At 39.5% G+C, this 22,238-nt stretch overlaps 1 protein-coding gene across 4 annotated transcripts; it reads left to right on the forward strand.

Annotated features, from left to right (window-relative positions):
- The first annotated feature begins 3,378 nt into the window (after positions 1-3,378).
- On the forward strand, positions 3,379-20,352 carry SFPQ (splicing factor proline and glutamine rich). 4 transcript variants are annotated; one of them, XM_081961621.1, is made up of 12 exons: positions 3,379-4,223; positions 7,004-7,192; positions 7,295-7,596; positions 7,719-7,814; positions 8,783-8,979; positions 9,323-9,407; positions 9,708-9,825; positions 10,089-10,137; positions 10,223-10,344; positions 18,722-18,767; positions 19,285-19,351; positions 20,258-20,352. In XM_081961621.1, exons 1-10 carry the CDS (start codon positions 3,513-3,515, stop codon positions 18,743-18,745), a joined length of 1,893 nt encoding a protein of 630 aa, XP_081817747.1. In that variant the 5' UTR covers positions 3,379-3,512; the 3' UTR covers positions 18,746-18,767; positions 19,285-19,351; positions 20,258-20,352. The 4 variants fall into 4 exon arrangements, with proteins under 4 accessions (XP_081817747.1, XP_081817746.1, XP_081817745.1 ...); XM_081961620.1 differs by having other exon boundaries at positions 20,261-20,352; XM_081961619.1 differs by having other exon boundaries at positions 3,380-4,223; positions 12,942-18,767.
- Positions 20,353-22,238: the final 1,886 nt, after the last annotated feature.

The following is a 22,238-nucleotide window of genomic DNA, read 5'->3' on the forward strand; positions in this document are numbered from 1 at the left end:
ATGATTCAATAAGGGAAGGACAGCTGGCAGTAACTGGCAGTAACTGGCATGGTCAACAGCTCCTAGGAGGAGCTCATGGAGTGCACAACACTAAATAGTATTGAGTATACTATTTCCTCAAATAGTATTGAGGAAATAGCAACCTTTTCCTTTTGTTGACAGAAGCAATGGAAAGTGGTCATTGGCAACAGAACTGCAAAGTCCTTCCTACTCCCTGAACTTGGTTGTTTTCTTATAGACTTTTGATTACCTGCCTAGGTAACATCATCACTGTTAAAAGGGATTTGCTCTGTTTATATACACGTGGCTTGCCTTGATCAGGGTATTGTTTACTTGATTGTTGATGCAGTGTTAATCGGTGCTAATTTCTACTCACATGGGGGTTGATTGCTGGTGGAGGAGAAATTATGGACTTTTTGTTTCCCTTTTAGCTTTTGGATTATCTCTTTTGAATGGTTTGTAGTAGTTGTTTATCTCCATGTGCCTGCTGATGGCTGATTTGTCTGAATGACAGCCAGCACCCACAACACATATAGTAGTGGCCACAATTATGGAAACCTCTTGGGAAAAGTACATTTTTGAGGTTTGATGGTTAATAGCATCACTTTTTTTTTTGGAGTTTCAAGATAATCGTATTCCACTGCTGGAATGGCCTGGGAATAGCCCAGACTTTAACCCAATTGTAAATCTATGGAGCCGACTAAAGAAACTTGTTAGTCAGAAGCGACCCAGCAATAAAACCCAGTTAATAGAAGCAATAATTCAATCTTGGTTTCACATTATAACGGCTACAGAACTCAAAGACTTGGTCCACTCCATGGGAAGACGTTGTAAGACCGTAATTCATGCTAAAGGTTACCCAACTAAGTATTAACTGACATTTTTTTATATCTCATTTTTTTCTATGGTGATATTTTTTCTATATCTCATTTCACTTTTCTTCTTTATAGCTGCTATTCTAATTGCACATCCTTCATAAAAGTTATTGCATTACATTCTTGATTAAATTATCTTTCCATTGATATATAATTTTATGGTACCCTCCCAAAATGTGGTGTTATTAGCTAGTTTTAGAAAATACACTTTTCCAGAAAGGTTTGCACAATTTTTGCCACTACTGTAGCTGGCAGAATCCAGTTCTTTTTAATGACTGAGACCAGAACTAGACTAGAAACTCAGGTTCAGGTTTCCCTTGACCCAGGATGGTTGGGCCAGTTACTAGCTTTCAAAGCAACCTGATTCATGGGACTGCTTCTGTGGGGACCCTATGAGGGGAGATCCCGTCAGTCCCATTTTAAAGAAAGGTATTCCTGTAAAGGAAAATAAATAACAAATCCAGCCAACTTAAACTAGGAATACAAGATTATATATAATTAAAGGAATTATGTGTTTGAAGACTATTCCAAATAGGTGGTGAGAATTGTTGCAGTGTGCTTTTCACTTTGTATCCCAAAGTATAATATGTGCGGATCTTTGAAAGAAATATTTTAAAGTGCATTAAATTGAAACAAACAGAAAACTGATGGTACAAAAATGCACAATATGAAGAAAAGAAAAAGTGGAGGGAAAACCTCTGCACGATCCTAAAAATACAAACATTATGAATATTCATTCTCAAATCCCTCATGAGGGATTTGAAAGGAATGCCCTGTTAATGTGGATGTATTCAGGATTCTTACCTTCAAGTCACATTATGGCCAGATTCAGAGCACAAGAAAAAAAATAGTATTTTCTAAAACTAAAGGCACAAATTGTGTAAGATATGAGATGGCTTCCCCCCCTTTTTTTAGTGTGTTTGAAGGACACTGCTATTGTGCTTTGTAAAAGAGGGGTCTCCTATTCAAATGTTTCTTGCAGGAGATCCAAGTGTTGTATGATACACATAAAAGCAGGAAGAGCTTCAGTTGTCTCACTATATGACTGTCACCTTGATTTTTTTTTTCTGTCTCCAGCTGGGGAATTCTGAGAATTGGAATTCACATGTCTTAAATATGTCAAGTTTGAGAAATACTGCCATAGACTAAGGCACAGAAGCCTTTTTGTAAACTATATTAAAGTAGTAATGAAATTCAAAATTTTTAAATGCCAGTTCTGTGGGCATGGCTTGGTGGGCGTGGTAGGAAAAGGATACTGCAAAATCTCCATTTCCTCCCCACTCTGGGGCCAGCCACAGGTGGTATTTGCTGGTTCTCCGAAATACTCAAAATTTCCGCTACCTGTTCTCCAGAACCTGTCAGAACCTGCTGAATTTCACCCCTGTAATAAAGAGTATGGCAGAATCCTATCAAACACATTAAATACATTATCAGGTCTATTTTCAGCATTTTGTATTTGGCCTTTTTCATCATACTCAGAACATCAATATTTACTTGGTTGCTGTTGAATACAGCAATAAGCATAACCTCTTCAAATTTCATCATTTGAAACTTGGCAAGATGCATCCTTTCGGAAGAGACAAGAGTGGCTACACACATTTCTAATCCTGCCAAGAAATAAACATAAAATTGGCAGTTCTCCTTAAAGGAAAAAAAATGTTTTGTCTTCAATTTGGCATGTGACAACTTCTAAAAAAAAAGGCTGTGCTTATTGCAAATCTGGGTCAATTTGAAATTATAGTTTAAGAGAGAAGCAGCTACCACTGATAGTGAAATTATAGTTTGAGAGAAGCAGCTACCACTGATAGTTTTTCACACAGAAATCAGCAATTTGGCGTCTCCAGATGGGGACATAAGGAAGTTTGAATCGGGTTTAATGACAGGAGCCCAGGATCAGCACCGGTGAGCTCTCGAGCTAATTCTATTTCCCCACTCCTGCTTTCTGTTCCTTTTGCTCAATACTTTATTCTTTTCCCTGTTGTTTAAATGTGGTCGAGCAGGAACAGGGAGGAGAACCGAAGAGATAAATCTAAATTTATTTATGAATGACTCTCAAAGGGAATGCATCCCGATAGTAAAATATAGTGGAGGCTCGAGAGAAAAGGTGCTCGAGGTAAGCAAAACGGCCATTCGGGCAGCCCAGACCACGTGCCCTCTCCATGTCCGCTGCAAGACAATGCGCACCGTTTAGAACCCCGCCCATTCGCCACCCGGCCCCGCCTATTGGGAACCAAACGATCCAATCCGTGGAAGCGTAAGTCGAAAGAACTTCGAGTCGCTCTTTTTCTGTATTACGGCTCGCGAATGGACGAATGACGGAGCCCCGGGGGGTTGAAGCCGGCCGCCGTTTATTCCCCCCCACCTTTTCCCCATCCTGCTTTGTTGGCGATCGGTTCGGAAAGCTGTCAATCTGGCTGGGGAAGTTTTCTATTGGCTCACTCAAGGAAAAAAAAAAGCAAGCCGGAAAGGCGGGGACTGCGCCTGTTTGCCGAGGCTATAAAAGGGGAGACAAAGGCGGCCGCGAGGCTGTTTTTTTCAATCTCTGCGTCTGGCGCCATCTTGTCTTTCGTCGGACTCTGAGGAGAAAACAGCGTCGTGTTGCCGTCAGGCCCCACCTCAACCGCCACCATATTTGCCATGTCGAGAGACCGTTTTCGGAGCCGCGGCGGCGGTTTCCACCGGCGCGGCGGCGGCGGAGGCCGGGGCGGCCTCCCGGGCAACCATGACTTCCGTTCGCCGCCGCCGAGCATCGGGGGCGGCATGGTGCAATCGCGCGGCGGCGGCGGCCATCACCATATGAGCGGCGGCGGCCCGGCGAAGCCGGAGCCTCCTAAGCCGCCGAGCTCGACCTCCACCCCACCTTCCTCCGCGGCCTCCGTTTCCTCCAGCCCGGCAGCCTCGTCGCCTTCCTTGGGGCAGAACCAGAACCAGATCGGCGCGCCGCCTGCCACCTCATCCTCCGCCTCTTCCATCTCCACACCGAGTTCGGCCTCTGCGGCCGCCGTCCCCGCAGGGCTCCAGAGCGGCGGCCGAGGCGGGGAAACGCAGCCGTCGCAGCAGCAGGGTAACGCGCCGCCGAACCAAAGCTCCGGGCCGGCCGGCTCCAAGAAAGGACCCGGCCCGTCTCCCGGAGGTGGAGGAGGAGGAGGACCGATCGGTGGCTTGAAAGGAGGCCCCGGAGGGCCCCAGCCAGGAGGCGGCCCCAAGAGTGGCGGCGGGCCTGGGCAGCAACACCGCGGCGGCGAAAGGCGCGGAGGGCAGAGCCAGCACCAGCACTCGTCTCAGCACCAGCACCCGCCTCCGTCGCAGCAGCAGGGCGGCGGGGACGAGAAGGTCTCCGATACTGAGGTAAGCGGAACCGCTGGCGGCCCCTCCCGGCTCTGCCGTAACACAAGATGGCGCCGGGTTGTCCGCTCTGCCCGCGCGCCTCCCACCCCCAGACGGCGCTTTCGGCCGCCATTTTTCGGCGCCGGAATGCGCACGCGCGAGGGCCGGAGGCGCCTCCCCGGCTGCTCTCTGCAGTGGGGCGTGGCGGCGGCGATCGAGGAGCTCTGGTTTTCAAGGTGGGGGGAAATGGTTTCCTTCGTAAAGAGCTGCCACCCTTGATCTTCCCGGAACAGAGTCGGCTTGCTGTGTCCAAGTCCCGATTTTTGCTATGGGATATAAATTATTAAGATAAATTATTAAGATGAGTAACCCCCCTTTCCCCCAAGAGCGATAAATCGCTAACAGATGGTCCGCACTAGTGGAGTTGCCGCTGAGTGGCGGGTCATTGATCACATGTCCACCAGGGTCCACCTTTCCCTGTAACACGCTTGTACAAGTTGAAACATTTGAGCGAGCCGGTGATGGTAAGGGTGCATAAGTCCGTAATGCCTCTTTGGCTCAAGCCGTATCCCTGCTCCTGATCAAAGTGCATTGGAGTGATTAATGGCCTTATCCTTGATCGCACAGATCACACACATATCGTGTGTTCCTACGTGTCCGCCTTCACTGCAAGGAACTCTCCATGATCTTGGGACCAGTCACAGATCTAGGAAGTTGGCAATGGCAGAGTGGAACAACAACAATCTTATTTAATAAGATGTTGGATATCCAGTTGTCTGAAGTGGTGTAGGGTTTCCTGCCTAAGCAGGGATTTGGAATAGAAGACCTTCCAACTCAATCATTTCCAAAATAATATGCGGGGAACTACAGTAGAAGTGATTTCCTAGAGCAGATGTTGAATGCCTGGTCCAAGGCAGAACTAGGATGGTTTCCAAGTGTCTAGCGTGGTGTCTGAGCCTCTACAGCACACTAGTTCTCTTGTGTGTGTGTGTGTGTCCCCAGACATATACTGATGCAATATAGAGAGACGGTTTCCTGTGATGATGGTGCTGACTTAGAAAGCAGAAGTTTGAGCTTTTGGCCTCCCTTAAGTACCAAAGCTGGTTGGGTGACTGCATTTCTCACTTTCCCAACTCACTTCACAGGATGATTGTTGTGGGAGAAAAGGGGAAGGTGTATGTTTATATTTAAAAATGTGTAGTATGCCACAGTAGAGATGAGCAATAAACTTCCAAATTTGCTCATGTCTCCTTTAACCCCATTTTGAAGTCTATTTGCCGCAATGGCTGAAAAGTGGCGACCTAGTTACTCTCAAGGTGAGCAACATTGTAGTGCAGTATTAATAATGCAGTATTAATAAAGTAATCCTTGCTCTTTTAGTTTTATTGTGGTTTGGTATGTGCATTCTGAAAAAGTAGGTTTACCATAAGTTCGCCCATTTATCTGGTAACCTGATTTAGTAACTAAACCATAAATAGGTTTACATAAAGATGTATAAAGCATGGTTGGCAGATGCCACTATTAAATCAAGGAGCCATATGCTTTGCATTAATGGTTTATGTGAAGTAAATTAAGCCTGATGTTTTTTTCTTCAGGGCCATTGTTGGCTACTTTGTTTTTATGGTAGGGTAGTATGAGTATTTGCAATGGCACTTGTGATGCTTTGAAACTTTTTTTTCATTTTCTAGTTTGAATTCAGTTTCCTACACGAATGATATGATAGATTGCCTATTTCATGTGGCATTTTTTGGCATGATTTATATATATATAGTTGCATATTTTTGAATACTGAAAAAGTGTGCCTCATAATATCATAGATGAATATGATAGTGATGATGAGTTGTATTGGAATAGTGATACTTTTAATAGAGATATTGAAATAAATAATAAATGAAATTTAGTGCTATGTTAAGTGGCTTGGCAGAAAATGTAATAGTGATGCCTATACAAGACAGTTTAGATAACAGATATCCAATATTTTGACTTGTCTCAGCTGCATTGAATGAAGAGGAATTGTCTTAGGCCATGTATAAAATATATAATATAGTTAACGTAAAATCACATAATTATGATCTTGTGGAACCACATTACTAGCTGTCCTGGGCTATAATTATGATTAGTATTTTAATATATGGTGCAGATTTAATGTTTCATTAGTATTTGAATTTGTTATTTCTTACTAGTATAGATTCTATTAGACAAAATTTAATGGGGAACCTGGAAAGGCATACTGTGAAGTACTTATAAAATGCAGTGATAGTGCCTTAGCTTTCAGAATAAGTGAAGGGTGCAGGACAGGCATTACATTTCTTTCATGGCTGGATAAAGGGTAACTATTCAATTTTGAGATGTTCTCTACAATTTTGTGAAAGAGAAGCTTACATTTAAATGCAATAGAAAAAATAGTTATTTTTTTATGTAAATATATTGTCTGGTGCATCATATACACAGGCAACCAGTGCTTAAGAACATTCTCCATTTCTTTAAAATACTGCAGGGGCAGTGATGGTTGTGAATTGGGTATGTGATAGATCCATCAAGTCTTATCTAAATGGAAAGTTATCAGAATGCTCAGTACTCTCTTCAAATATTGAAATGTAAATGAAAGTAACTATGAAAAAGATAATAGCATACAAAAGCAGCTATTTCCAGGCTGATCTACTGTGTTGGCTTGGATATGGAGTAAGCTATGAGTGCAGTCAAAGTCTGTGCTTGCATGATACTATATGTGCAAGGGGGAAATAGATAAAATGTGAGTGCCTTTTAAATACAAACATTAACTTTGTCTTTAATTTTGTTAGGGTTTTAAAGCAAATCTGTCACTTTTGAGACGCCCTGGAGAGAAAACATATACTCAGCGCTGCCGGCTGTTTGTTGGGAATTTGCCTGCTGATATCACTGAAGATGAGTTTAAGAGATTATTCTGCAAATATGGTGAACCAGGGGAAGTCTTCATTAACAAGGGAAAAGGATTTGGCTTTATTAAACTGGTAAGCATGAATGTTCCAGGGCTTTTTACAAAGACTTTTAATACTAAGATTCTTACATTGTTGAACATTCTTCTAAATTAAGATTTATTAATCTATTCACAGGAATCTAGAGCTTTGGCTGAAATTGCAAAGGCAGAACTTGATGATATTCCTATGAGAGGAAGGCAGCTTCGTGTGCGTTTTGCCACCCATGCTGCTGCTCTTTCTGTGCGTAATCTTTCCCCATATGTGTCAAATGAATTGTTGGAAGAAGCTTTCTCTCAGTTTGGTCCAATTGAAAGAGCTATTGTGATAGTAGATGATCGTGGCAGATCCTCAGGAAAGGGCATTGTGGAATTTGCATCTAAGCCTGCAGCGCGAAAGGCATTTGAACGTTGTACTGAAGGTGTCTTTCTTCTGACAACGTAAGTAGGCCTCTATTTTATGTAGTTTAGTTACTGAAGACTGGACTGAAAATTTAAATAAAAGTTTTAAGCTTAAAGGCCAGTATTTAAACCAAACTCAATACTTTGTCTCTGATTTTCAGCACTCCTAGGCCAGTTATTGTAGAGCCTCTTGAGCAGTTGGATGATGAAGATGGTCTTCCAGAAAAGCTGGCTCAGAAAAATCCAATGTATCAAAAGTAAGCAGATGTAACCGTGTAGAATTGCCACAACTTAAACTGTATGTCATAATTTAGAATATGTGTTCCCTGTTAATCTTACAGCTTATCTAGAGGAGTATGCCTTTCCATATTATGATTTGACTCATTCCTGTTTTCAATAATGTAAATTAGAAATTTTCTGGAAAAGTTTATATTACTTTGAATTAAGATATTTTATGTATATTTTACTTTCAGTTTCATTAAGTAATTTCAGTTTTTTTTACAGCCAGAGTGGCTCACCTAAAATACTTAAATAAAATGGAATTGTTTCATTTGATGAATTTATGTAGCTTAAATATGTCCAAAACATTCAGTTTTATTTTGAAATAATTTAAATTTAGTGTTCTTATGCCTTCTAGATTTTTAAGCAAATAACATTTAAAGAGTTATGTGTATTAACGTACTACTTAAGGGATCTTTGCTTAAATAAATAATTGCAATTTGAATTTATCTAGAACAATATCAAACTTCGTAAATTAAAGGCAACAGGAATAAACATATAGACTGATGAGAAGCAATAGTACTATCAGAATTTGTGGTCAAATCTTATATTTTATAGGCTTTTAAAAAAAAGACAAATTGAAAAGGCACAGTAGTCCACTTGAAGTGAAAAATTGAAAATTAGGGCATTGTTAGCAGGAGATGGTGCAGAAACCTGACAGTTCCAGCCAGGCTCATATTGTGTTCATTCTGTTAACTATTTTGATGGAATGGTGCCTTTCAAAAGTTCACTGAAAAAGTCAAAGGCGTCTTCCTCTGTAACGGTCTTAAAACTACAGATACTTCTGTACTTGATTTTCTGAGTGGCAGTACAATAGCAATCTGTGGATGAAGAAAAGTGTTTTATGTAGTATGATAAAACATACTAATATGTTTGTTTTGTCAGCATCATTGCTAGCTATTTTGAAAACTATAAATGTCCATTTCATTTTCAATTGGATTTTTAGGGAAAGAGAAACTCCACCACGATTTGCGCAACCTGGAAGTTTTGAGTATGAATATTCTCAGCGGTGGAAATCCTTGGATGAAATGGAGAAACAGCAGAGAGATCAAGTAGAGAAAAATATGAAAGATGCCAAGGACAAACTGGAAAGCGAGATGGAGGATGCTTATCATGAGCATCAGGCAAACCTTTTACGCCAAGGTATAGGGCACAGACCTCTGGCTGAGATTTTGCTAGCTTTCTCCCATTTTTTTCTCAAGTTTTCTTTCTCTTATAGTCTTACACTGCTGTTTCAGAAAAAGGTGGTGCTGAAAATATTTGTCTTCCATCAACTGGCTAAATAGTAATCTGTCTCCTAAGTGTTGTATGTATGAGTCATTCACTAAAATAATCTGGAGACAAACCTGTTTGTATACAAATTTGCTTGTTAGGCTTTTTGCATTTAATAAATGATTTCAGGGATGTCCATCAAAATTAGATTGTCTTTAATTGATAGAAACTCAATCTGTTATTAAACTGGTTGCTTAAATGATCATACTTACAGATCTCATGAGGCGTCAAGAGGAACTGAGACGCATGGAAGAACTTCACAATCAAGAGATGCAGAAACGAAAAGAAATTCAATTGAGGTAATTTGAATCTTGTTATTAATCCTGTATTTAACTACACGTTTTGTATGTAGCTGTGGACAATCAAAAATTGCTTAGACCCAAGTGAAGGAGCTAGTGGAGGATTAGCGCGGTGTTTAGTTCAGCCTTGTCTCCTCCCAATAGATTTGTTTATTGTAATTCATGAAGGCTTATTTACAGTAACTATTTTGAAGGGTTAGTTCTTCGCTTGAATAAAGTATGCTTTTGTGGTCAAATGAATTGATACACTAGTCAAGTCTTCTAAAAGTACAAATTATAAAAGAACAATTGTATTTAAAGGCAAGAAGAAGAGCGACGTAGGCGGGAAGAAGAGATGATGATCCGTCAACGTGAGATGGAAGAACAAATGAGAAGACAGAGAGAAGAAAGCTACACTCGAATGGGTTATATGGATCCTGTAAGTCAGGGCTGGAAGAATCCCAGTAATCTAGTTGCCCAGATGATCCCTAGGAATAAGTTTTAATACTTACTTAAAAGACTTCCCAATTTTGATGATGTAAATCTGGATCTTGGAGGATTGGTACCTGCTGTCTTAGAGCTGGTCATCCTGCTGGCTTTTGTTACAGGATTAGAAGTCATTGTTTCCCATTTCTAATCCAGGTGTGTATTTCAGGGCTTTTAAGGGGTTTACTTCTTAAAAATATCTGTTTGTCTTTTCAGAGAGAAAGAGACATGAGAATGGGCGGTACCAGTGCAATGAACATGGGAGGTAAAAATGCTTTCCAATTAAACTCACTTGCACAAGTCATTGGGATCTATCCGATGCATAATCATTTGATTATTTTTTAAAATAGATCCCTATGGTACAACTGCTCAGAAATTCCCACCATTAGCAGGTGGCACTGGCCTTGGCTATGAGACCAATCCCGGAGTTGGACAAACATCTATGAGTGGCACTATGATGGGAAGCGATATGGTAACGTATCCTGTGGCAGCTTGACTTTAGTTCTAGAGATTTTTTTTTATTTTTTGCATTAATTCTATAACCTACACTTTTAGATAGGCTTCCCTTTTCCAGCAGTATGTTAATAGCAAGAAGCTTGTTGAGCAATGTAAAACTAAGTCTAGACTTTGCCAGTATGGTTACAGGTCTGCTCAGAAATTTCCGCAATGGATATTAGCAGACTTTCCTGTGATCAGTTGGGTTGGGAGTTGTCTGGCTAAACTTGCAAGGAGCCTTTAGTTCTGTAATCTAACAATCTGCCTGGAAGGGGATGGGGAGCACACATTCTTGTTGAGTTACCTTAACGAGCAAAAGTGGTCTTATGTCACTTTCTGAACTTGAGTTAAGTGTGGTGCATAGAAATGTGTATAAAGTAAAGAGACGAAAATAAGTCTAAAATATAATTACACTATACTTTTACTACTTGTTAATCTAATGGGTTCATCACAGGTAGAGAATATTTAAATTACCTCTCTTGTACAAATTGGCTTTTGACACACAATATGTGATGATGAGGAAAGAAGCAATTCTTGAGGTAGGCCACTCATTAGCAAACTATTTCTTGAGCAAGTTGCTTGTTGACTCTTAAATAATACATGATTTGGTTATGGTGCTATTTTAAGTTTCCTGACTATAGACGGAGCTGCTGGATCAAACTAAAGATCCATCCTATTCCCAAAGTGGTTAACCGGATGCTTCGGGGGATGTCTGTGAAAGCAGTAGCTTCCTCCCCTGTTGTCACCAATATTCAGGGACATAGTATCTGCAGACAGTACACTTGTTCTCCAAGCACTTTGAACTTTACTTCCTGTTCCTGTACTTGTAGGCTTCAGAGAAATTCTTGATTTCACATTTACGTGAAGCCTCGGAGTAGTATGGTAGTACAACTGGTAAATAGAATTACTGAAAAATCTAAGTCTAATCCTTCTTGTCTGGTACACATTCACCTTAAGAGTTTAATCTAACACATAAAATAGTGTTGGGGGAAGGGGTGGAGGCTATTCTAGTACTGAAGGTTTTGCTACATGAGATGGGCTACTTGTAGCTCATGTGTCACTTAACATAAAAACCAATACCATTTATTTAACCCCAAGTTCTTAAGATGCCCTGTTGCTGTTTTGACCGTGTAGCTCAAAGGAGTCTGCTATTATAGACTTCTGTTGAAATAGGTTGTCTGGTAAAACCTGGATGTGTGTTAACATTAAAATTAACAATGCAGTGTATCAAACGTTTAAGTATCTCATTCACTTGTAATTGGTGGCACTAGAAAAAAAAGCCTGAAATTTCAGTGAAGCACTGTGCTGTCTTTCTAAAGTATGTAAATTTAGAAACTTAGGAAATTGTCTCCTTTACTGAATTTGTTCATTCATGACACTCGTCCTTTGTCAGTCTAATAACTGTAAGCCAGTTGTTAGAGGAAATCTGATGGAGTTTTACTTATATGCTAGAAATCCAGACTCTCAGTGACTCCATGATTGGATACTTATGCAAATCAGTGAAGGGCTCATGCATATGTTTTCTCATCTGTGATGATTGTGGCAGGAGCATTCTGGAATCTAGACTTTTGTTTGTGGGGTTACTGGGGAGCAAATTGAGTGTGAGCCTTTCACAAAGAACATCTGCATGCGTATCTAGTTAAAGGATTCATACAGCTAGTCTGAGGAATTATACTGAGTGAATTGGCTCTGTTGTTAAGCTTGAGTGCATTGGAAAACTTTTTTGGGGGTAAAATAGTTCCTATGCTGCCCTGAAAGCACCAATAATACCAACATCAACATCTTTGATTCATTACACCCTCCCTTGTGCCTGGTAAATCAAGAAATGAAGAAAGATCAGGTAAATCGAAAAGTGAACTGGTCTGCTTTATTTTAGCTTAGTTGAGCTTTAGTGGATTCAGGGGAGACCAGCTGGAATGCATTCAGATACTGCAAAATAATAATGGACTCTTTGCTAATCTTTACTCTGAAATCATAGGACCTCTACCGCAGTGGAACTATTTAAAGAAGCTTAACTGTGCAAACATTTAGTGGTTGTCTTGTCTTGGCAATTTAACCAGGTGCATACTATTTCTTGTACTTTCGGTCAGTGGCTTTTGAAAACCATTTAAATAAGTAGACATGATCCAAGTAACTTCAAGAATGTGGTCTTATACCTTTTAAATAGGCATCTGCTTTTTATATAAGATGGCTGATGCTTTAGGAAGCTGCTGCTTCTTTGTACCTTGTTCACTGACGGTGTAGATTAGCGATTGTAGCAAATAACCAGAATTTCTTTCAAAGAGAATTCTTGGTTCAAGCCCATACTAATGCTTGAATTTTTAGCACTTCAGGGAATATCTGTTTGCTGAAACAGACATTTCAGAATGGATCAAGTTGGGAACATACCACAAGACATGTATTAAGTTAAACTAATGATTAAATTACCCTTTTTTCCTTTCTATGTTCCCGGTACCTGTGGATCGACTCAATGGTGATTGTATCGACGAACGTTGACTGCGGAACCTTCTAATATAAATTCTAAACACACATGGACATCAACTACACATAATGAACTCTTAATTGTTCTCATAGCGCCCTGAGCGATTTGGACAGGGAGGTGCGGGGCCTGTAGGCGGCCAGGGCCCTAGAGGAATGGGGCCTGGAACTCCTGCAGCTTATGGGAGAGGGAGAGAAGAATATGAAGGCCCAAACAAAAAACCCCGATTTTAGTTGTGACTTGTAGATTTTTCATTCCAGTTTGTTTTATTTGTCTTGTTTAGACACTACTTTTTTTTTGATTCTTGCATTTTAGTAAGAAAGCTACGTTTTTATGGATGTTAGAAACTTAAAATGACTTAGAATTTGTAAGTGATCTGGGCAAAAACAAGTCTAATTATGTAATGCAGTGTTCGAAACTTAGCTTTTTTGATGTATAACGTCCCTACCTTGATGGCAATGTACCGTGTGCCATATGAAATCCCAAGTGTAAACTTTTTTTACTGTGCTTAAAATAAATAGTCTATACGTAGCAAGATTCTTTTATCATACATTTCTGAGCATAGAGGGCAAATAACACTTCCAAAAGGCAATGCATTTCTTGAAATCTGGAGTGTTGCACAATATATGTGGCTGGGAAGCTTCCATGCCATCAAGTCTAAAATACCTGTGCAATTTTAAAATCTACTTGAACTTCAATATTTAATATCACAATGAAGTCTTACCCTTAGAAAAGCTGACAATTCTGCAAAACTTTGACTATAATTATTCAAGACTACATATTTGAAATTTTAACTTCCTTACAACGAGGAAGCAAACTGGGTTTTGGTGAAATAGATCTTTAACTTAATAAATGATGTAGTTCAGTTTTGAACAAGGAGGTGGGAAGGAAATGGGTAAGGGCACATCCAATAGTACTGGCTGTTGTCTCTCCAAAGGGCGTTTCCATGCCAGCTGTTATAAATCATAGCATGACTATGTTATTTAGCATCTCATTCTTTTAATAAGACTCAAAATATGAGATCTGGTTGATCTATTTCACTTCTAATTCTTTTTCCTAGTTAAGCCTTTTAAGCGCCCACTGGACCTTTTCTTAACAGAATCCTTGATGATTGAATATATCTATTAAAATTGCAATCCAAAGATTGAAAGGAATCATTTTCCCCTTGATTTTCACCAGCATAATCTTGATCCAAAAGGTTTGAGCATTGGGGGGCATTTGTGTATTTAATATCAAAACTTCACTTAAATGCAGAAATGATATATCCTTTGAAGTTTCAGGATTAAAATAGTAATCTGTTAGATAAAAGCCTGACATACAGAAATCTAAGCATCATTAAAAATTGAAAGATCTTTTTTCTTGGGCAACATAGTATCAACTTGTGCTGTTGACTTGGTAGGGTTGAATCATTCTATATTTATTAAAATGCTGTAAGACGTTAAGCTGTCTTGGACTATATACCCCTCGTACCAAAAATATTGGGTGGACAGTTTCCTGGTATGGAAAAGGTACAATGGCTTGATAAAATGAAGACGAACCAGATCAGAGAATGTTCTGTGATTAAGTTGTTTTTTTTTAATTCAATAACTTGGGGTGCTTTAAATCTTTTAAATAAGGGTGGGGAATTTTTTCTGCCCTCATGGGGAACCATTTTATATCTGTTTAAAACAGTTACTCTGGGTAATTTTGCATTTACTCTACCTTTTCCCCCCAGAAGATTGTTGAGGGGGGGGGGCATAAAACCTTTGGCAAGTCAGTACTGATTACTTGCAGGCATCCTGTTTTGGCTGGTTTTTTTCCTTTCAACTGTTGACACTTTCTCTGTGCTACTACCTCCAGTAGCTTGGGATAACCAGAATGCCATATGTGATCCCCCATCCCTACTTTAAATGTCCTAAAGCTGAGGAAGAATCAGTTACCTGTAAGCCGCTTATAACTGCAGCGTATGAAACTTCACTGCCATCAGTTATTGCGTATTTTCATTCTGCAAAATGGATTGACTCAAAAGCTTGTGCTGTGCAAGCTTTTTGAAAACCCAAGAAATGATAAACAGCTGACATTCAAGGTTGCTGGACTGCCTCTCATTTAGTGTTGTGGTTGAATTGAGCTATATTCTCAGAAGCTTCAAGAAGTTACCATCCAAGGGGAAAGAACACACGCAGTTCTCTTGCATTGACTTCTGATGTAGAGAAACCCTTGGGATACAAATGTGGACGTTAACTGTATCCTGGGCTGCGTACAGCTCAGTTCTGCTTTCTCAAGGAGGTGTTCATGGACACCCACTGTAGGAAACACCAAGACTGACAGTGGTGGGGAAATGGAAATGGAAACTAATTTTCAGTTTATTTTTCAGATTACATGCCATTTTTCCTTAGGATGCTGGCACATATCCTAAACCATGTTCTTTTGTAGTACTGTAATCTTGGAAGAGTGAAGGAAGCTGATGGTCCCATTTCCTTCCTAAGGTTCATCTCTTGTTTACATTTTGTCTAAACTAGGCTGATATTAAAATGGGAAGGAAATGTTGAGGGGCCGATGTAGATTTTTAACACTTTATTGGACTACTGTTGCCAAACGTCCTTATATAAAATACGCACAGTAGTCTTGATGTCAAAAGGATAACAAACAGGCTGATCCCTCAGTAGCAAACCAATTGTTGGGGAGTTTTCATTGAATTGAATGTTTCATCTTTTTAGCTTTTTCTAAATGGATTTAAATATTTAGACTTAATAGATGATGCCTTTTGAGCAGAAGCATAACTATTCTACTTCTGCATGCCATTAAGCCTTTAGGCCATGCATAAGTTACTCCAATTCAAGGGTCTACCCATGTTTAACAATCATAGCATGCTATATAACCACATCCTTATTAGTTGTAATAAATGAATTTCTGTTTCTGTGCGTATTTTGTGGTATATTTGTTTTTAAAAAGTTCTTGGCATCTCCTTGGCAACCACTTGTGGCAGCATGCTTTTCTCTGGAGTTTGAGACTGCAATATGACACTGTTTAAAAGTAGTGGCCTGCTATGTAACAGCACTTAGACAGCATTTCCGCAGTGCATAACTGTGAGGAACGTAGTACCACAAGTGGCAGTGGACATTAGCACCTGGATGTAGTATTCCTGCTTACTCCAAGATTCTCATTGTCGCCTGCATACAGGTAGGTAAAAAGAACTATAATCTAACTTGGTGACTTTCTGTGTAATCTTGCTATGGGGGTATTCTGGCATCACACTACTGACAGTGGGATTTCAGTGCAGCACTTCTCATACTGTACGGTGCTTAGTTTGAGGCCTAACCTGCAATCAGCATTAGGCAAGCTGACTAATGATGCTGACACTTGTGCCTCAGACCCGTGATTTCTTCGTGCATATGACTTGTTTCTTTCTTCACTCTGTGACAAAGACATTTTAGAGAGTTTGATGGGAGGGGAAAGTGAGTTCAATCTATGCTTAATTTTACTGCTCATGGTCTCCTTCATTGTGTATAGGAATGATTGCTCTTAGTTCCTACTAGCTATATATTAAAAGTTGTATGAAAACTCTTTTCATGGTCAGGCAGATAAATGCATTGGTATTTTTCCCTTTTTAATAGTAGTTGCTCTCTTAAGTTTGAGGTAGTATTGAAGTAGTATTTTGTAACTATAGTGTCAAGTTAATATAATATGGGTGGCCGGCTGTGGGATGATGATTGTGATAACGTAAAAAAATAATAATTGAGAGCTCCCCTTACTCTAATCCATGCATTTTACCAAAAAGTATAGGTTACTTTGCTTACTACTTGATGGGAAAAATAGGGTTTTATATCTAATGTAGTTGATGGACAAAAAATAGGATTTTATATATCTAATGTAAGTTGCCCTCCAGAACTCTTGGCTTTGTTGTGCTAGCTAGGTCTATATGTGTCTTGAAAGCAATTCATAACATTTGGCTCTTGATCAGTTCATTAGATACAGCAATGCTCAACTTAAAACTGAAGTGCAGTTCTGTCAAATTTCATGTTTCAGTGTGCTTGAAGAAAAAAGACTGCTTCGTGAACAGGATTCAGCAGTGAATCTTTTAACATCCAAGTAATGGATTGGAGTTCCTAGTCTTTTGTACCTGGGTGGTTTGCAAGAGAAGAGTGTTTTTTTAAAGTCCTTTGTCAGTATGAACAGTAGACATACTGAGAGAAGGTGTACTTTAAATCCTATGAACAGCATGTTCACTGTGGGACTCGTTATATTCTAAGCTGGATATTCCAAGTTGGTGGTATAACAAACTCAGTAAATAAGTATGTTTGCTGTATAACTGGGCTGCAGAGATATTCAACCATAGTAACTATTCAGTTTCAACCAATATGCCAATGGCTTAATTGAAGTGTGGGGATTATCTCTTGACATAAGTGAATTTTTAGTAAACAGGTGAATTGGACTCCAGTTTCTCCAGTACATGATTAACTGCAGTTGTAAAGAAAACTACATTTAAGTCTCTAAGGGCAGTAACTCTGATCAAAACATGTGTTAAGTATGTAAGTGGCATAAGAAATAACAAAAAGTGCTTGCATTGTATTCCATGTTAAGCTTTTTTGTTCTGGTCTTTGATTTCCCCTTTGCAAAACTGACTTCAGAGCTCAGAAGTGTGATGCCAGAATACATTATGCGTACTTGCTAGGTTCTCAGTTCCGGTTACTAGTGCTGTGTGAGGACAGAAGCACTTTCCTAACATTATTGTGGGGGGAGGCTTTGTTACAGTATGGAAAAGCTTCTATTGGCTGAAGCTCTGCCCCCAAGACTAGGAAACACCTAAGCAGCCGGGGGGCTGAAACTCTGCAAGTAACTTCAAGCGGCTGATCAGGAAGGCCTGTGATAACTTCTAAAATTGGAGCCCAACGTGAAGAGATTGTGCTTTTTTAGGTTTGTTTGGACCATTGGTTGTTTTCCACCATCACAGCTAGCAAGGTTGGAATCAACAGGTCAGTTGCAGATCTGTCTTTATGCTACTTGCTGGGCTTAAGCAAATGCTGCAAGAGAGGGGGGCCTGGGGGAGGGGGAGGAGAAGAGGGAGGCATCTCCCATTTTGTTTGTTCCATTAGCAACTGTTTGTGGAAGCCCAATGGTGGTGTATTACCAATCCCCCCCTCAGAAAACTTTGACATTGAATATTGGCACAATGAAATGTGGGAAGGGATGGCTGCAGACAAATAGCTAGGGAGAAGAAATATTTGTATTCCTAATATAACCTTTTGTTTTGCAAAAGAAATCAAGATGTGGTCTTGAAACTGGCACATTGGCTGGCTTGGCAGTGTTTCTGACATTACAACGGCCATTAAGAATTAGTTGCAGGTGGAAAGGTTGACCTTTCACTTTATGCCCTTAATAAGAACATTTGAAAATGGCTAGGGACAGCCACAGGGGGGAAATCTGTAATAGTCTAGCAAGCAAATTCTTCTCTGTCTTGTAAAGATTCAGAAAGCTTTGGCTTGTCCTTCAATTACCAGAAAAGATTATTTGCTTTATGGGGTGGTAAGGGGGTGCATGGCAGCAATTCAGAGATGCAGTTAAATAGCTGAATGCAATGGCTTTGCACTTGCACCTAAGGGGCAGTGTACCTCTGGCTGCAACTGTCCTTCTAATTAGGCAGCATCTGTTCCAAGGGGCAGTTCAGGGTTAAGTCTTAAGAGTAGTTGCAATTGCTCACTATCCTGTGTTTCAGTCTTTGGAATAAAATATTCATCTCCTTCTTGTGCCCCTTGCTACCCAATTACTATTAGTAGCTTTTGTAAAATTCCCCTCAATTTTACAAGTTCATAAGTTGCACTTAATGTTTAAACTTAATTTTGTTTTCAGAAATATTTCAGTCTATTTTCCCCTACTAACTTTAATTCTTATCCTTTAGGTGAAGATAATATCAGCTGGATGAAATTAGAACACTCCCATATAAGGTAAGGCTTTCACCTCATTGAATTAAGGGTTATAAGCCCTCCCAAGTAAAATAAAAGTAAGGCTAGTGACTTATTTGCCACATGCAAATAAGGTTATGGGAAATATATTAATACATAAGGTCAGAGGTTGCTACAGAGAAAAATGACCAGGAAAACATGCTTGAGGCTTATATATATATTCTTTACTTTTCCTCTTCTCCCAGTCATTTCTAGTTTTCCATTTTTAGTAAAAAAAATATTGTTGGCTTATGCTATGCTACATTTTTAAAATTGTCTTCTAAATTTATATTTTCTGTCAAAACACAAAAATAGTCTGTGAAGGCTCCTGGATTGGAGCTGAAAGGCAAAAGCAATATGCTCCATCCCATATTTGGGTACACCAGGTTGCCCTGATAGATTGCTGCCACCAGAGAAGAAAACACTTCCTCTCCAAACTTATTAAACCTTGGATTATATTAAATTCAAAACAACTTTTGAACATACTCCATGTTACAATGAAAATAATTTTATTTTGCAGTTGACCAATAACCAGTATATGCCCACACAATTGAACGTTGTAGAGAGAAGTCGTCTGCAATACGTAGGTAAGGAAACAGGGTGTTAGGTTCTTGTAGAACATTTGAAGGGTTTGTTCATTCAATTTGTTCAATTTGTATGGCTACCCATCTCACCAAATGGCTCTGGGCAGCAGTTCAAGAGTAGAAACAGATTGTTGATAGAACTAGAGGTGATGAGGATCTTTTTTGTGTGGATGCAGTGAAATAGAATGAAGCAGAATCTGAATTGCTATCTGTTAAGCATTGGTGCAGGGGATAGGCTCTGGCGGCACGTCTCTTTCAGTTCTCTAATTCTCTCTAGCCAAGCTTCCCATTAAATGAATCACTTGTTGCAGTGGTTCCCCCTCCCCCCCTAATATCAGTTAAAAACATCTTAATGGCATGCATATCACAGCAGTTTGCAGTAGATGTACTAAGGAGCATCTCTTATGTTCTTCTGCTAGAAGAAAAAAAATATGATGGCTATTCCTATAAAATTGTGACAGATGGCCAGTCTGATCTTGGCTTTTATCTAAGTTATTTTTGGGGAACATTTATCAGATTTTCCAATGGTTAAGAGTCTTGAAGCTGCATGTAAGTCTTGATTTGCATTTAATATGCTAAACTGAATTTAAATGATATATAGATATTCTGGAGAGCCAATTTGATGTACTAGCCTAGATACTTTTTTTTAGCATGAAAGCTGATTGGGTGACTTCAGATCAATCACTTTTAATCTACCACACCTGATGGTGTGTGGAAAATAAGTGTGTGTATGTATGTATGTATGTATGTATGTATGTATGTATGTATGTATGTATGTATGTATATATGTATTGAGTTGGCCAAAAATGAAATGGAAATAAAAATAAAGATGCAAGATAGTATAATTCAGCACAAAAATCTTGATTCCTTGCTGGTCAGTGAAATAATCCTATTTTTTTTTCTCTACAGGAGAAGAAGGGTACGTTTGATTGAATAAAGGAGGAGTCCAGGAATACAGCAGCACTTTCTTGAAATCTTCAATAAACTATTCAGAAACGTAATAATTAGTGTTGATTCTTGGAAGAGCTCAATTTACAATTGGTGTTCATTTTGAAATATCAGAAGGAAGGTGGAAGCAGCCTGATGCGCTCAATACGTCCAACTTCATTTTCTAAAAACTGCTCCTTTCTAAGTTATACTCTAGTAGGTTATTCTGGAATCACGCTGAAAAGCTGCATTGATTTTTTTTCTAGTGTTCAGTCCCTAGTGGCTTTTTGCAGTATTTTGTAACCCTCAAGTTCACTTTTGAAATCCCTTCCTTCCTGTTTCTAGCATTCAGCTGTGCCCTTCCTCAATATTCTGTAATTCATTATCTCATTTGAGGACTGGAACCAATTTCAAATAGCTTCCTTGGTGGTAGAACAGCAATATAGAAATAGACCATTTGAGCTGCACTGATTTGGGTAGTGAACCAGATTGGATCCAAATTTGCTGGAAGGTTTCAAAACATCCTGAATTCAGTTACTAGTTTACATTCATACAGCTTTGTTTGAAAACTGTTAAGATACGTGCTTGATGCAGTCAGAAATCTCTGGCTTGATTCATTAGGAAAAGAAAGCTTAGTTTCTCTGCCAAATGACCAGGATTCAATTTCACGAGTCTTCCCTTTAAAAAAAACACCCATGAAATTTCTTTACTTGGATCAGGGATAGACCAGCTGGCTGAGTCTTGTCCTGATGGTGAATACGTTGGATTCCTTGCCTTGAAATCTTCCTGCTGCCAGCTTCTTCCAAACTTCACGTAATATTTCTTCGTAATTTGGCCTAGGGGTTATGGCACAAGGCTAGAAACCAGGAGAGTGGGAGTTCTAGTGCTGATAAGAAAGCTGGTTGGGTGACTTCAGGCAAGCCTGTCATTCAGCCTAACCCAGGGGTGTCCAAACTTGGGAACTTTTAAGACTTGTGGACTTCAACTCCCAGAATTCCCCAGCCAGCATGGCTGGCTGGGGAATTCTGAGAGTTGAAGTCCACAAGTCTTAAAAGTTCCCAAGTTTGGACACCCCTGGCCTAACCCATCTCAGTGTTGTTGGGGAAAATAAGAAGAGTTGGGTATGTTCGCTACCTTGAAAAGAAAAAAAAAGATGGGATATGAAGAAATTAAGTAGCTGTATGCTTGTTGACAAAGCCGGACAACAAGGTTAACCCCTATTCAGTTACTGATAAATATTGCATGCAGGTCAAGCTTGAATTTTTTATGTGTAGGCTTAGACATTGAAAGCTAAGAGGAGGCAGCTGGAGGGGGCAAACAGTATTGCTCTTCATCCAATTGCAATGAAGACGGAGTATGGTACTCATCTGGCTTTTGGGGGCACTAGGAGAACCTCCATGAGTCCAAATCTACCTGCATGCTTCTCGCATTATTACCAGCCACGCTTTTCAGATTTATTGGAAAAGCACAGTAGATTTCCTCAGGTAAGTTTGCTTTTGTTGGTATCCTTAGTCTTTTTACAATAGGTGAATAAGCTCTACAAGTGGCAGGCAAGGCCTGGAGAAATTGCATCCTGGTTTGCAAAATTCTGTCTGTTTTATAGTTTAGAAGGTACATTACAAGGTAACTTTAAAAGAAAATGCAGGAAATGAGAACAACCAAAAACAGTAAAGCAAAAAAGTGTTACAAAAAACACTGCAAGTACAAGCAATTTGAGTAATTTGTCACCACTTAAATGTTTTTATCCACAAAACAATCTTTAAAACCTTATTCCATCTTGGTTCACAAAAGTCCAGTTAGGTTTGTCTTCCATGAATATTCCCACTGTTTCCTATTGTAATGGGAAACATGGTTTTGGGAACTGAGTGAATTTGGGATGGGAACTTTCAGAAAAGAGTACTCAAATCCTAAATAAGGAAAGTAAATAAAATCAGAATATGGGTAGTCCTCAACTGTTCCTTTA

The sequence above is a fragment of the Natrix helvetica genome (genome assembly GCF_964273705.1).
Source record: "Natrix helvetica genome assembly, chromosome: 9".
Lineage (NCBI taxonomy): Eukaryota > Metazoa > Chordata > Lepidosauria > Squamata > Natricidae > Natrix > Natrix helvetica.